Source organism: Budorcas taxicolor, chromosome 7, assembly GCF_023091745.1.
Source record: "Budorcas taxicolor isolate Tak-1 chromosome 7, Takin1.1, whole genome shotgun sequence".
Classification (NCBI taxonomy): domain Eukaryota; kingdom Metazoa; phylum Chordata; class Mammalia; order Artiodactyla; family Bovidae; genus Budorcas; species Budorcas taxicolor.
In genome coordinates, this window is record NC_068916.1 from 71,344,820 (window position 1) to 71,360,783 (window position 15,964).

General features: G+C 36.4%; 1 protein-coding gene across 1 annotated transcript; it reads right to left on the minus strand.

Annotated features, from left to right (window-relative positions):
- Positions 1-1,083: 1,083 nt before the first annotated feature.
- Positions 1,084-15,575, minus strand: SLU7 (SLU7 homolog, splicing factor). The gene is made up of 16 exons (XM_052643681.1): positions 15,518-15,575; positions 13,155-13,338; positions 12,177-12,330; positions 11,790-11,870; positions 11,327-11,491; positions 9,471-9,539; positions 6,225-6,272; positions 5,904-6,035; positions 5,567-5,664; positions 5,344-5,411; positions 5,069-5,208; positions 4,158-4,319; positions 2,586-2,690; positions 2,362-2,433; positions 2,132-2,248; positions 1,084-1,544 (listed from the first exon to the last, which is right to left on the minus strand). The coding sequence occupies exons 2-16, from the start codon at positions 13,322-13,324 to the stop codon at positions 1,365-1,367; spliced, it is 1,761 nt and encodes a 586-aa protein (XP_052499641.1). The 5' UTR covers positions 13,325-13,338; positions 15,518-15,575; the 3' UTR covers positions 1,084-1,364.
- Positions 15,576-15,964: the final 389 nt, after the last annotated feature.

Sequence of the window (15,964 nt, forward strand, 5' to 3'; positions counted from 1 at the left end):
AAAATACAAAATAGACACTAATATCAGATTTTATGTTGAACCAGCATATGTTAAGGTAGGAATATGAAAACAAAAATTTTTGACATTCTTAAAGCAGGTAAGAATTAGGTCTGTTTGCATCACTGTTTCATACTGGTCTGAATTTAGATGCAATGTATATCCACAGTACTTGACAGTTTGATTTAGTTACTTTCCCATCAGCAGTATTTCTGAGATGTTAACGCAATATTCTAGTGGGTTTTGGTAGTTCAGAAAAGCCAGTGAACTGTTAAAAGTCAATGTACTTGTGTCAGGGGTTTTAAACAGGCTGTTTTCACCCATCCCACTCTGTCAGTACTATCTTCCCAATGTTATTAGAAGCAGCTTAAAAATCATGTCATTCTCAAATACTAATAGCCCTACAGGCTATACTTGTAATATTCTGAAGAAACATTCAACTTCAGGTTTCACTTTTTGCAAATTTTACGGAGACACACCTGCTGGCTATAAAGATTAGGTACAACAGATACTCAACAATCTTTTAAAAATCTAATATTCATGACTGTTATATAAAGGCAATCACAATTAAAATAGCAATTAGTATCACAAACCATATTCTCTGTGACAAAGGAGAGGATTTCAGTGTCTGAATACTCCTGTCCAGACTGGTAAAAGACCTAGGACTTATCAGTCAACACTGACTCAGGGTGAAAAACTTTTTTCCCCATTCAAAGGCTAACACATTTAGTTCTGAGTATAAGGAAATGTTTTGAAAATCAAAATTTTATAACCAAGGGGGAAACAGAATTGTTACTACACAGACTGACATCAGGGATAGTTATTCACACGTTCTACAGATTTCCTTCCAGTAACCCAAAGCTCAAGATAGGTTATCAGTTTCAGATCAGAAAAATCTGAGAAGGCAAAAAGAAATGATTATTAAATAACTACAGTTATAGTTACTATTAATTAAAAAAAAATGAAGCCCTTGTTTCAAGAAAGACTAATTGCCTTCACAATGAGTCCTAACACTAGATAAAGGGGCACAAAAGTTGAGGAAATAAAGTTTGAAACTTAATAAATAAATGTTGAGAAGATATTCATGATAGGTGGAGAACTAAGATCTTTTCCCAATCACTAATATAAAATCAGAAATAAAATCTTAATCTGCACTTAATGAACCACTTTATTTCTTCTTTGTTCTTCACCGTGTAAAGGAATGAATTTACTATGAGACTTTTGGATACTTTATTAAAGTCAGGCAGTCTCCTTGCTTCCTGACTTTAATGAGAATAGATATGGATTTTTCCATTGATAATCAACAGCAAGAATCTAAAAGAATGTATAAGCAGAGTCTATCTTGGGTCAGCATCAGTGATGAGTTACTACTGTCCGAGGAAGGAGGCCATGGGGTCATCTGGCCTCTGACGTTTCATTCTGTAGGCCTCCATTTCCTCTTCAGTGGGTTCCCGAGTTTCATATATGCTGTTGTAAGGTCGCTTCCTCTCATCAATCTGCATGATCTCCTTGACGTGAAGAAGACGGGCCTCCTCTGCATTCAGTGCCTATAGTGAGAAGAAATACATGAGTACCATGGCTCTGAGTCCGATCCCTTTGGTTCAGAAGTGGCAGAGTACCAAAAGACCCCACTGACTCTGAATTGTTACATCAAAATCCTAGATTGCCTCTGCTTGGGAGTCAGCTCTATCGCTGTCAAGCTACAACTAATTATTATTTGGCTCAAAAATTTTCATAGAGCACAAAACATCCTATGACATTTTCAATGTTAAAGAAATTTTATTTAACAACAAAAACTGAATGAGATTCATTTTACTGACAGAAGCCAGCAACTGATGCTTTTGGTGAAGAATACAATTCTGACTTTTCCCAAGACTTGCTGAAGCTTACAATTATAGAGTTAGATGGCAATTCTCTCTGGGGAACATGTCAATAACTCGCAGGCAATATGGAGACACACAAAATCTCCATTTGTATTCTGGACCTGACAGGTGACCCAAGCAAATCACCCAGTTTTCGAGTTTGTTTGCTCATTTTTAAAATGAGCTTGGGAATAAGATAAGATAATTTTCTAAGATTCCTACAAATAAAGACTGTGGTCACTTTTACCATTTATTTAGCCTTCACAAAGTACCTTTTTCAATTTTTCATGTTTCTTTTCTTCATCATCACTCTCTGAACTGCTCTTTCGATGCTTCCTCTTCTTCTTCTTCTTTTTCTTTTTCTCCTCTTTTAGTTTTTCCTGATGCATCTGATACAGAGCATTTACATATAGTGTTATTAATGCAAAACCAAAGTTCTAGGGCAAGTTTTAAAGTCTTCCCTTTAAGACTTAAAAATTCAGGACAACTGAATTGGACATACCTCCATGAGGGTTTGAGGTTTTTTCACAGATTCTTCTCCAGTTGAATCATTTATAATACATTCCTCTGAATTCTGTGGAAAAATATATGTAATCTAACTTGAGTATCATAGCTACCAATCATCTAAGAAAAAGTTAAAATTTGAAACATAAAAATATATGTTTCATACAGATGTTTAACCTAAGAGCTTTGGCTGTTTTTACTAACTAGAGGACAATTACTTACAGCAATCTCCTTCCCAGCTTCTCCAGTACAATAGGAATACTTGAAAAAAGAGTGACAGCATTTGTATCCCCATCGGCCGTCTTTCCAGTAAGATCCCCAGATATGCTGCAGAGAGAGAGAGAGGTTACTTAAAAAGGAGCCTGAAACTAAGGTTTCTCATATACTGTTTTTCTTTGTAAAAAAACCCTATCTTTAATCAACTGTATTATTTTCAAAAAACTGAAGTATAGTTGATTTACCATGTTGTGTTAGTTTCAGGTGTACAGCACAGAATATATACATATATATATATTTTTTCTCTTTCAGATTCTTTTCTCTCATGCTGCTGCTGCTGCTGCTGCTAAGTCACTTCAGTCGTGTCCAACTCTGTGTGACCCCATAGACGGCAGTCCACCAGGCTCCCCCGTCCCTGGGATTCTCCAGGCAAGAACACTAGACTGGTTTGCCATTTCCTTCTCCATAGGTTATTAAAAAATATTGAGTATAGTCCCCTGTACTATACAGCAGGTCCTTGTGGGGTTAGTCTCACATGCTGGTGATAAACAGTGAAAATTAAAGGGACTCCAGGGTTAGCTAACAGGGTGAGTGTGTAGTTACAATGATCTTACATTCTATTCTCATTCTCCCCGCCAAATTAAAAAAAATTAGGCTACCTGGCTTCTCTTGAAAAATTCAGCAGGATTGGGAAATTCTAGGCACATTCACACTTGTCAGTAACTGCCTGTTGCTGACCAGTGGATGCTCCTTTTAGACAGGGCTCGTGTTCTCTAGTTTGTAAAATCTGCCTGGCTCATTTCACTCCTACATGATTACTGGCCTGGCTCTTATTAGGTAGCTAGGTTTTTGACTCTTACTTAGAAAGACAAGTGTAGTTTGGGTACTATAAAAGTACAGCAAATTAAATAAGCTTTATCATGTATGTGATACAATATGCAATATGACATATACTTTGTCATCTGTGAAGTGTCTCTGTCAAAATATTTAACTTATATCAAGCCTTTGTATCTGAATTCCTGTTTATAGAAAATACAGGGAATAAAGCAACAGTATTACACTAAAATTAATTAAGACACAGATGAATGACAAAGAAGATGTGGTATACAACAGAATACTACTCAGCCATAAAAAAGAATAAAATTTTACCATTTGCAGCAACATGGACGGACTTGAAGGGGCATTATGCTTAGCGAAAAAGTCAAAGACTTATATGATATCACTTACATGGGGAATCGAAACAAATACAAGAAACTAGTGAATACAGAAAAAAAGCAGCAGACTCACAGATCAAACTAGTGGTTAACAAAGGAGAGGAGGGGAGAGGCAGCACAGGGATGGGAGGGTGGAAGGTACACATTACTGGGTTAAGACAGGCCACCAGGATGCACTGTACAATGCAGGGAATACAGCCAGTATTTTGTAAAAACTGTAAATGGAATATAACCTTTAAAAATTGTTAAAAATAAGAAAGTTAAAATACAAAAACCCAAAACACAACAATGACTTACTAATGAAAACTATAATCCAAATCAAAATGCTAACAAGGACACAATATAATTCTAGTTCAACACATACTGTGTGATTGTTGATCTTCACATCTTCCTCGTACTTGGAGCAGGCGACAGCCCGCTCCTGTCCTTTGATGACTGTCCCATGTCTTGAGTACTCCACATAGTCTTCAGTCTGAGCTAAAAGCAATTCAGCTGGAGGAGCATCCAAGTGTTCTTGACCGCCGTACTAAAAGGACATTGATCATTATTAAATATATTTTACAAAGATTTGCATTCAAATCTCTACTGAGGAGTTTATTTCCAATCACAAAGATTAGAGGACTATTCTTCATGGGCTTTGTTATATAAAACACAGTGAAAAAAAAAAAGCCACCAAACTTTCATAGGCAAATAAGAGATGTTTCAATTGCTATTCATCTGTTGAGTGTGGTGAATTATAAAAGGCTCATATGAAATTCCCCTTATCCTGTGTGCATGCCCCCATTTGCCACATGATTTTGGTGCTTCATCCCTTGGATCTGGGCCTGGCCATGCTACTTGTTCTGGCCCTTGGAATATTGGCAAATATGATGTAAGCAAAGACCTGAAAAACACTTGTGCACGAGGGCACACTTTGTTGCTAATCTCTGGTATCCTGAGAATGTCACGTAAAAAAGCTGGGCTAGCCTATCAGAGGATGAGAGCCCACGTGGGGTAGAGGTGAGGCCTCCTTGGGACAGAGGAGACCTGCTACCTGCTGGAAACCAAAGGGAGGCCATTCTAGATCATCTGGTTTCAGATAGGCAGGCTCAGAACAGGAGACTCAGCTGATGTACAAAACAGTGAGAAAGAATAAATGCCTATTCAAACTATTAGGTTTTGAGGTGGCTTGTTATGCTGTAAAAGCTCACTGATATAGTTATACTGATACTGTATACCAATTGCACCTAATCCCGATGGATTAAAACAGATTGTGTGTCGTTTGGTCATAATTACCTTTTCCAGGATGCTTTCTTTCTGCTGTTCTTTGAAGTCTTCTTTCTTGACTTTGAAGGACTTATACAATAACTCTAGTTTTGTAGGATCTGCTTGTAGATGCACTTCAGACCCTTTGTCATAGGCTTCCCAAGCAAACACTAGGGTAATTAAAACCATCATAATGAGTTGTCAGCTACACTGTTTTCGGGCTTCTTGAAAACAAGCTTTAAAAAAATGCCCCCAAATTTCTTATGAGCTGACATCAAATACCTTGACATAAAAGAAACACTTACATTGTGTCTGGGCCATTGATATGGTATCACCTGTGTATCTAACGAAGTTATCCCCCGCGTAGCTGACTCTGTTTAAAAAAAAAAAAAAAAAAACTGTTTCAGAGATTAAGGAAATTTTTTTCTGACCCAACCATAGATGATACTCATTTTAATTAAGATTGCATTTTATTAATAAAAACTCCTTCCCCTACCCTGAAATCTTTACAGTGAACTTGCTACTTACTCATCTGGATTCTTTCCAGCATTTGCATAGGGATTCTCTCTCATTGCTCTAGTTTTGGGATCATAGTAAGCAGAATTTGGATCTAAATTCCGCAAATACTAGAAAGAAAAAAATGTTTTAAGACGGTGTTAATGTTTACTTTCATCAAAGATTTTAGGAGACTAGTAGGAGGTAAGTGAGCGAGTGTGTATGTGTGTGGGCACATGTCTGGGGTGACATACTTTGGAATGACTGAGTATATTACCCATATACTATCCAGATACCATGTGAGTAGACAAAATTTAGGTTGGGAAGACAAATGTTTTCTGAATATGTATGTTAAATTGGCAAGGCTTACTTTTGCAATATCTTCTCGAATCCTGAGATTCCGGACAGTAATTCGTCTCTTAGAGTCAAAATTCTGTCCAGGCATGTCAATATCATCTGCATATTTATCTTCATCCTCATCTTCACTGTTATGATCTTTTTCCTGAAAGAGGAAAAGAGAAGGGGAAAAAATTTTAAGAAAAAAAGAGCAGCATCTAGTTCTTATTTTCCCTTTAACCCAACCGTTACTCCTTGTGTTCTTTAAGCCTATTATTATCATGAGTTATTACTAACATTAGACATCAGAAATTTAAACCTTAATGTATACCCTGATAGGACCTGTATGTATTACCGTCTGAGAATTTGGTTCCTCTTCTCCCCATTGATGTTTTGGAGAATTCTACGCCACAAAAGAAGAAAATGAATTTGTGATTTTATTATACTGAATCAAATGATTATTTAACACTTTTAAAAGCATAATTAAAATAATAAATTTAACTGAACAAATTCTAATATTTCTCACCTGTAGTGAGCACACAAGTTTTAAATACAAGTATGTCACTGAGAATAATTTTATCACTGTCTACAAATCCAAAATTTTCATTGATGATAGGATTATAATCACAAATATGTAACAGAAAGATTAAGTTGATCAATATACCTAATAAATATTCATTTCATACATGTTTATCTTCAGACACAACATTTTCATTAAATTTCACTGTTTTTCTATGAAGGCCAAAAAGGAAAGTTACCAGGATCATGTAATAAGTATCTTTAGAGCCAAAACAGCCTTTGTAAAATTTCGGTAATGAAGAAATCTACTCAGGTGACAACATACTATGATTTGAAGAGGTGTGAACTCCATGCCTCAAAGACACCCTTTCTTAATTAGCGGTTGGTCAGTATATTCTCTAACTCCACAAAATGTCTGGAACAAAGTGCTCAGTATTTCATTATGCCCCTTTAAATGTCCACATCTTACAGCTCAGTAGGCAGATGTGGAAATATGTATGTATAAATATATATATATATAGTATATTGGTGGAAGCAAAAATTTTAGTATAGCCTTTTAAAATGCTTGCTAAGTGATAAGTCATCAGATTTTATATATACATATCCAGTGTATCAACAATTTCACTTTTAGGAATTTATTGTAAAGAAATTAGTATGTCTATTATATAAAGATGTACATATTATGTAAGACTCTAATGTGTACTACTGTACAGATAACTGGGAAAAAAACAAATCAACAAGAGATGAATGGTTATATAAATTACTGCACTCAATAAACACTGAACAACCATTAAAGTGATTTGTCCAGGTGCAGAAAAATATTCATATGTATACTTTGGGCTCCCTAGTGGGTGAGATGGTAAAGAATCTGCCTGTAATGCAGGAGACCCAGGTTCCATCACTGGTTTGGGAAGATCCCCTGGAGAAGGCAATGGCTACCCACTCCAGTGTTCCTGTTTGGAGAATTCCATGGACAGAGGAGCCTAGTGGGTTTCAGTACTTTAGGTTGCTAAGAGTCAGCCACAACTGAGTGACTAACATTTTCACTTTTCTTTTTACTTTTCATATTTTGCTACCTTTTTTTGTTTGGGAAAAAAAGAGAGGCAAAGATGGGAATTAGATTATATGTTTGTATTTGTTTGTATTTACACAAGAAACTCTGAAAGGATCTGTAAGAAAAATAAAAAAGATTATGGGGTGTGAGGTTTAGAGATAGGATGGACTGAGGCAGGAGTGGGAGACTTTTCATTGCACGTATGTCTTAAATTATTTTGTTTATTGAATGTGAATTTATATAAAAATAAATGTTATAGGTCTAAATTTAATGATATAGAAAACAAGTCCTCTGTACTGTATATTATTTAACTGAAAAAGTAGATGATAAACGAGAATGTAAACATGAATCCATTTAAAAAACATGTTGTATTACAATCATACACATACATGGATATATGTGAGGGAGTGGACTGGGACACTAAAAGACCTACTTTAAAATGTTAATGGTTAACATAAGGAATATTTTTCTTCTTTATAATTTTCTATATATTTTTTCTGAGTATGTGTTACTTTCAAAATTGGAAATGTTTTTTAAGAATTTTTTTGAGTTCTTGCAAGTTGCTAGTTCAACAAAGGATATTTATATTGCTAAATCTATACAGTAGACACAGTCCTACTGTATGTAGTTAATCTTCACATCCAAATGGGCAAAACTCAGCAGTCCCTTACAAACATTTAAGTATGCTTACTAGGAAAATAAATTATAATATGTTTACAAGAAACAACAGAGAACATGTTAGAAAAACAATAAAAAAGCCCTCTTCTTTCTTCCAGAGTTGGTAATGCTTAACAATCACAACACTAGCTACTAATTACCAAGTGTTTACTGTGTGATATGTATGCTAAGTCTCTTGTGTGTATGTGTGTTGGGGTAGGGGGTGGGTAGGCGTTGTTCTCTCTGCTTTAGAGATGATAAACTGAGGCTCAGAGAAGCAAATTAATTTTTCCAGGACCATCTTGCTAGCTAGGGGCACAGCTGGATTTTAATATCATCTCTCTGTTAACTTGTGCTTTGAACCTGCCTCTGTGACTGCTCACTTGGTGATTAACTTACCTAGTTCTCTTTGCTTTGTAATTATACTTGCTAAGGGTCCCTTTCTACAGAAGAAAATGGCAACCCACTCCAGTACTCTTGCCTGGAAAATGCCATGGACGGAGGAGCCTGGTAGGCTACAGTCCATGGGGTTGCAAAGAGTTGGACATGACTGACTGACTTCACTTATTAAGGGTCCCTTTTAGAAATTTAAACTTGATAACTCGAAAATGTTTTTTACTTACACCATAAATTTGTTAAAAACAAACTTTCACAACTCTAATAAGCATAACTTAACTATTAAATTGACTGACTCTGGAAAAAAATATAGGAAAAAACCTGTCTGCAATATATCTTTTTTTAGTTTGAGAATTCTTTTTGCCTTACATGTTCAAAGTGTAGGAAATGCTAAAATAAATAAAAAGAAAAATCCACTAATTCTATACTAAATGAGAACTAGTGTTTTAATCTCTATATTAAATGAGGACTAGTGTTCTAGTCATCTTCCCTATGAGGTAATATGATATTTTACATGTGTCATTAAAATATGTTATCCAGTGCTGTTACTAAGCTTTGATGAAAGCCATTTTAAGAGCTATGCAACATTCTCTCATGCAGAGGAAGGATAGCTCACTTCACTAATTCCTTATTAAACTAGTTTCAATTTCTTAGTGTTGTAAAAAGTGCTGAAGTGAACATTTTTGTGCAAAATGATTTTTCTGAATACTAGAAAATTTTTAGGATGGATAGATCTACTAATTTAATTCCAGAAAAGGTATATAAATGTTTTACGGCAATATTCTCTCCAAAATGCCTGCATCAATTTATAGTCCCTTGAACCTTTAATGTGTCAGTTTTACTCTTTCCTCTTGATAGCACTTCCCTCTCTCAAATTTCTTCTAACTGGAGAGAGGTAAAATGAATTTTTGTGTCAATCTTCATTTTTTGTTTACTAAAAGTGTGAAATTTTTTAACGATCAATTTATTACTTACAGCTTGTTCCACTAATTTTCCTGAGGCTAATTCTTCTTGGAGTTTTTGGGCTTTCAGCGTTCGTTTTGCCTAAGGAAAAAGAAACATTTGAAATATACTTTCAATATTCAAATGAACATTTACTTTTTAAAATATATTTATTTTCATTTATTTATTTAGCTGTATTGAGTCTTAATTGTGGTATGCAAACCCTTAATTGTAGCATGTGGGATCTAGTTCCCTGACAAGGTAATGAACCCCAGCACCCACCCAGCACTGGGAGTATGGAGTTCTGGCCATGGACCACCAGCAAGTCCCATCAAATGAAGATTTAATTTTTATATCAATAAAACGCATAAGTTTACTGTTTTCAGAAAAGGTCACTGGACAAGGTTATCTTGTAGCTCTAGACCTCTGGCTCCTGAAGAACACGAGTTCAGGGAAATTCCCTGGTAGTCAAATGGTTAGGACTCCGTGCTTTCACTGCCAAGGACACAAGTTTGATCCCTGGTTGGGGAACTAAGATTCCACAAGCTACATGGGGCAAACAAAAAATGCCTCAAACTACTCAATGCTGTAGTGGCCTAAAAAAGGATGTATGTACGTATATATGCAACTGTTTCACTTTGTTATATAGCAGAAACTAATATAACACTATAAAGCAACAATATCAAAATAAAAATTAAAAAAACCAGATGAATGAATAAAGATGATGCGGTACACAATGGACTACTACTTAGCTATAAAAAGGAATGAAATTTTGTCATTTGCAGCAACATGGATGGACTTGGAGGGCATTCTACTAAGTGAAATTGGTCAGAGAAAGACAAGTACTGTGTGGAATCTAAAAGATACAACAAACTACTGAATAAAACATGAAAGAAACAGATTCACAGATAACAGAGAACAAGCTAGTGGTTACCAATCGGTAGAAGAAAAGGGGAGGAGCAATAAGCAGGTAGGAGATTAATAAAAGGGGGTTTATTATGGGATTATATGAAATCATGTGTGTGAAACTTTTGAAAATTGTAAAGCACTGTAGAATTCAGAGTCTTTCATTTAATAAAAAATAAATTTAAAAAAACCACCCCAAAATGAAAATGAGTCAGATCCAATTGGCCATATTTAAGCAAGAGTTATAAAGTCCTGTTTGAGTCAGGCATTAATATAAACTAAGCTAGACAGCACCAGGGATAAACTGCAGAGAGCAAGCCTTGCTGACAAGGTGCCACTTGACTCCAGATGACTGACTCTTTCCGGGTGGCCCAGGATTACCACATATTTCATTGTTTGAGAAAAGATAAAATTCAGATTTTATTAAAATGTGAAATCCCACGGTCTTACATGTTAACTCTACTTAAAAAAAAAAAAGGAACACAAAACCAAAAAACAGCAGTGACTATGGTTTTTTAAAAAATGGGAGTAGGTGAAATTGTAACAGAAAAAACTGAGGTTAAATTAAAATAAAATTCAGTTTCCTGAAAGGAGTTATCCTATTCTTCTTTCCCCACCCTCAAATGCTATGTGAGACACCTATAAAACAGGCCCATAAGCAAGATACAGTCTGGGAGCCAAGAGTTTATATAACCTCAAGAAGCCAAAAGTTTTGAACACTAATCTATTCTCGTGCTTCCAGTATTTCCTGCAAACTAAATCAAGGAGTAATGGACAATATGAGAATAAAGTAGAAAGAAAGTGCTGCCAAATATGGTTAGTATATACTGTTTATTTCACTATTCAATTAGGCTTACTACTACTACAATAAAAATGCAATCATTTTTATACTGCATAAAGACAAAAAACAGAGTTGCTACACTAGAGATATACCAAAATATACATTCTTTAAGGAAAGCAGGAAAGCAGTGAACTGTGCTTACCAGGTCAACTTTGGCATACTCTTCTACAATTTTCATGTGTTCTTCTGGATTGTAGCCATTCCACCGATCCCTCTTCCCATCGTAGTCAAACATCAGCTGAGGCTGGACATGTTCATCTGGAGCTATATTAGTCCCCGTAAATTTTGCTCCAACTCGCCTAGGTCTCTGGAAAACAGAGTAGGATTAAATTTTTCCCCTAAGTATCTGAAGCCATGAGGAAAATTTCATATAACCTTTACAGAGCAGTGTGAACACACCATGGGACTTTATGGTTTATTCAATTACCAGTTAGTCCTCCTGCAAAAAATTTTGACAGTGCTGAACTAATTTCACCCAAGTTAATGTTTTCATTTAACTTGTACCTAAATATAGGTAATTTAATAAACAGAATTAAGTTCTCTGACACATATAAAGAAAGAGACTCTCTGACAGCAGTTTCCAAAATTCTCAAAGGTGAGCTTACCTCAAAACAGTCTTTCTTTTTGTGTGTCATGGCTCCACAGTTTTCACACGCTCCTTTTCGGTATTTAGTGGTTATGGAATTCTATAAGCGGATATAAAGAAAAACAAATAACATTTTTATTTATTTAAATAAGTTAAAAATAACTTTGGCTCTCATTACCGTACTGTCTAATGAAATGACTTATTTGTTAAGAGGAAAACCAATTATAAATGAGAAAGCTTAAAGACTTTAGCAATATCAAATTTATAAAATATAGAAACTAAAATAGTATGTATTGTGAGTTTTAATACCAGATAAAAGGTCATGTAGTATCACATTAGAGGTTCTTATACTAAGTTCTTAAAAAATCTCCATTTCTACACACATATAGACAGGTTGCATACCTACCTCTTTTACACCCCTCTTGTACCATTCTCCTGATGAGCTGTACTGCTTTTGTTTCTCTGGCTGTGGTCTCTGGTGCTTTAAAGTAGGCCTTTTTGATGGGTCAATATACCATGGCACTGAAGAAATATACTGAGGAATATGAGGATTGATGTCTCTGTAAAAAAAAAACATTTTTTTTTTAAAAGTTGTAGAATGTAAGGATAGAGATATTGCAGTGGGAGGGGGAGACAGAATATACTTGTTATCACTATAATAAAAAAAGTTAAAAATAAAATATATTAGAGTGAAAAAATTTTAGAGAAACTAAAAATAGTCATGTAACTAAAGATGTAGAAGAGATGAAGGAAGATAGGGATATATGTTAGTGAGATTAATCTTTTATCAGAACAAGAAGTCAATTAATAATGTTGAGTTGATTATAATAATAGTATAGGTATGTTATTTAGAGATTCAGAGGTATCAACCAGAAAACTCAAAATAGATTGACAAATTCAGTCCTCGCTTGGTATCTGAGAGGGACTGGTTCCAGGACCTGCCTCAGATACCAAAACCTGTGGAAGCTCGGATACCTAAACCTGTGGAGGCTCAAGTTGCACAGCTGGGCCTCTGTACCTATGGTTTGGAGTCTGAAGATTCAACCAGTGGCAGATCGTGTGGCACTGTATGTACTTACTGAGAAAAATATGAGCATAAGTGGACCAACACAGTTCAAATCTGTGTTGTTCAAGGTCAGCTGTAGTCACTTGTATACAGTAGGACAGGGAGTGGGAAGAACTAAAAAGGACTATCATTACAAGTCCTTTGTTATTATTTATTAAACGGTATACATATGAGTTTGATACAATAAATGAAAACAAAAATGATGGAAATGGTAAAGATGGTTTCCTGTCAAAGTAAAGGATGAGAAATAGGTAAACTAAGTAGACATGAATTTGAATTCTGAATGAACAGATCTTGCAAAAAAAATAAAGTACTTACTTTCCTTCTTCATCAACTTCTGCAGGGGCATTACCCAATTTTCGCTGTTCTTCTAGCTCCTTCTTCTTTCTCCAGTCCTCTCTAGTCATCTTCTTTGGTTCCTCCAAACTCATTTCTTTGGATCCTGACAAGGGGGCTGCATTAGCTGCATCCACAGCTGCAGCTGACATGGTTATCTAACCTCCTGCATGAAAAGGAAGAGATATCTATTAGAATAAACTAATCTATTAGAATAAACTAGGCCTTTCTGAATTCACCAGAGAAACTATCAAAAGTACACCCTAATAACACATACTGTGGGTTATATAGAATGTTTCATATGTTCTTTTTCTTTCATAGCATCTGTAAGCGAAAGGTCTCTTTCTCCTCCACTAACGTCTTTATATGCTGTTGTAGTTGTGTTTTCAACTCTAACTGGTTAGGAGAGAGACATGCACATGCATTTAAAATTTCATGAGACTCATTCTTTCATGTATATATTCCTGATTTCCTCTGTACATATGTATCTCAAACTTTTCTACCACACTAATCCTTCTTGAGTACACAGGGTCTTATCTCTGTTCCTCTTAAAAGCTGGATGCTTTAAGATCACCTATATTCATTATCTCTATTTCCACATTATCTGCTTGCCCTTCTCAATCATTTCCCTCCCTGCTCCAAAGATACCTCTAAGTTAGCAATGTGCTAAGTCCTCTGGACATTTTTCAGTTCTGTTCCTCCCCCTTTTGATATATTCTTATCCTTTGGCTAATGTGACACCATATTTCCCTGGGTTTTTTTGTACCCCTTTCACTGCTCCTCCTGTATCCTTCATAAGTTCCTCCATTTCTGCCCAGTTACTGAATTTTGGATTCCACAAGGCTCAATTCTTCATCACTCTAAACTCCACCAGAAGACAAGTTCATCTATTTCCAAGGTTTCAATAGCCACGATATACAACTGTTGGCTCTCCAATTTATTTCTCTACTTCAGACCTTTTTTCTGAGCTTCAGATAAATACAGTCCAATTGCTTACTTCAAAGTACCTCCACTTAGATGTCTCAAAGAAACCTGAACTCAGTCTTAATTCAAATTCATAATCTCTATGAAATCTAATCTTCCACTGTTCCCTCTCCTGATGAAAGATACCACCATCCATTCCTTTTCATAAGTGTTCCAGCTAACTCCCATACCTATTTCATCACAAAGTACGGTTATTTTCACTTTTTGAATATCACTCGAATTCATCTCAGTTCAGTTCAGTCGCTCAGTCATGTCCAACTCTTTGCAACCCCATGAATCGCAGGACACCAGGCCTCCCTGTCCATCACCAACTCCCATAGTTCACTCAGACTTATGTCCATCGAGTCAGTGATGCCATCCAGCCATCTCATCCTCTGTCGTCCCCTTCTCCTCCTGCCCCCAATCCTTCCCAGCATCAGAGTCTTTTCCAATGAGTCAGTTCTTCTCATGAGGTGGCCAAAGTACTGGAGTTTCAGTTTCAGCATCATTCCCTTCAAAGAAATCCCAGGGCTGATCTCCTTCAGAATGGACTGGCTGGATCTCCTTGCAGTCCAAGGGACTCTCAAGAGTCTTCTCCAGCACCACAGTTCAAAAGTATCAATTCTTTGGTGCTCAGCTTTCTTCACAGTCCAACTCTCACATTAATACATGACCACTGGAAAAACCATAGCCTTGACTAGACGGACCTTTGTTGGCAAAGTAATGTCTCTGCTTTTCAATATGCTATCTAGAATTCATCTCCTTCTATCAATAATCTGAGTGTATTACTCTTCCTTACTAGTCTCTTCTGATTCCTGCCAATCAGTTCTCCACACTGCAGTGTTATTTTTTCAAACATAGATTTGGTCATATCTAACTGAAAACCCTCAAATGAAACGCTGTCCAAGAGAAACCACCAGCCCTATATGTCATTTTAAATATTCCATACACATATTAAAAAAGCAAAAATAAACAGATAAAATTACTTTTTGCAAAATTTTGTCTAATTACCAACACATTTTCATTTCAACATAGGAAAAAATAAACCAATTCTTTAAAATCTGATACGGATTTTACATGTATTCAGATTGGCCAACATTTCAAGTGCTTAAGAATTACAAGCACAGTTCAGGTCCAATAGCACCTTATAATTCTTACTTTAAAAACCACTGAAGACACAGTCCTGGTCTGACTGGGCACAAGTACCACTTCTGAGGCCTAGGACAGCTGCTTCCTTGGTTCTCGGTCCCCGTTCCCTTCTCAACCTTGCGTTCATCAATCCCGTGAGGATATTCCTAAGATTTAGGAGCCTCTGGCCCTCTTCCCCGAGTTTTCCACCTTCACCCTCCTCCTCGTTCCAAGTTCTCACAAGATCTCCTTACCCGGTCCCACCGCTGCAGACCGTAGCACAGTTCGACAGGAATGAAGACGATCGCCAATGTTTACTTCCGGACTTCTTCCCTCTCCCGGCAGCCACTGCGGCACTTTCCGGGCGACCCACACATGCGCACTTGGGCCTCAGGGGGGGCCCAACCGAAACTGGCCTCGCGAGATCTCGAGCTATTCCTACAGCTCTACGGTAGGTCAGTGGAATGGGTTAGGTTTGAGCTGCTGTTTTCCTGCTCCATGGTTTTCATCTCTTTTAGACTCGACGAATATTACGACGTAAAGCAAAACAAAACAAACTTCATACGGAGAACAGACAATAGCGTAAGCATCGCTGGAGCGCTACGAAGTGCGTGAAGTTAAAACAGTTAAAATCACTATTAATTAGTAGCCAGGTTGTAACACGCTGGGGACAAAGTAAACACAAAATTGTCTTCCTCTCC

What these genes read in the sequence shown, in the direction of transcription:
- SLU7 (XM_052643681.1), bottom strand. Translation starts at nt 13,324, where the DNA reads ATGTCAGCTGCAGCTGTGGATGCAGCTAATGCAGCCCCCTTGTCAGGA. An exon ending in AGGAACCAAATTCTCAGACG is followed by an intron (nt 6,036 to 6,224) that starts GTAATACATACA and finishes TTCCTCTTTCAG; the next exon opens with GAAAAAGATCATAACAGTGA. An exon ending in GCTGGAAAGAATCCAGATGA is followed by an intron (nt 5,412 to 5,566) that starts GTAAGTAGCAAG and finishes TTTTTTAAACAG; the next exon opens with AGTCAGCTACGCGGGGGATA.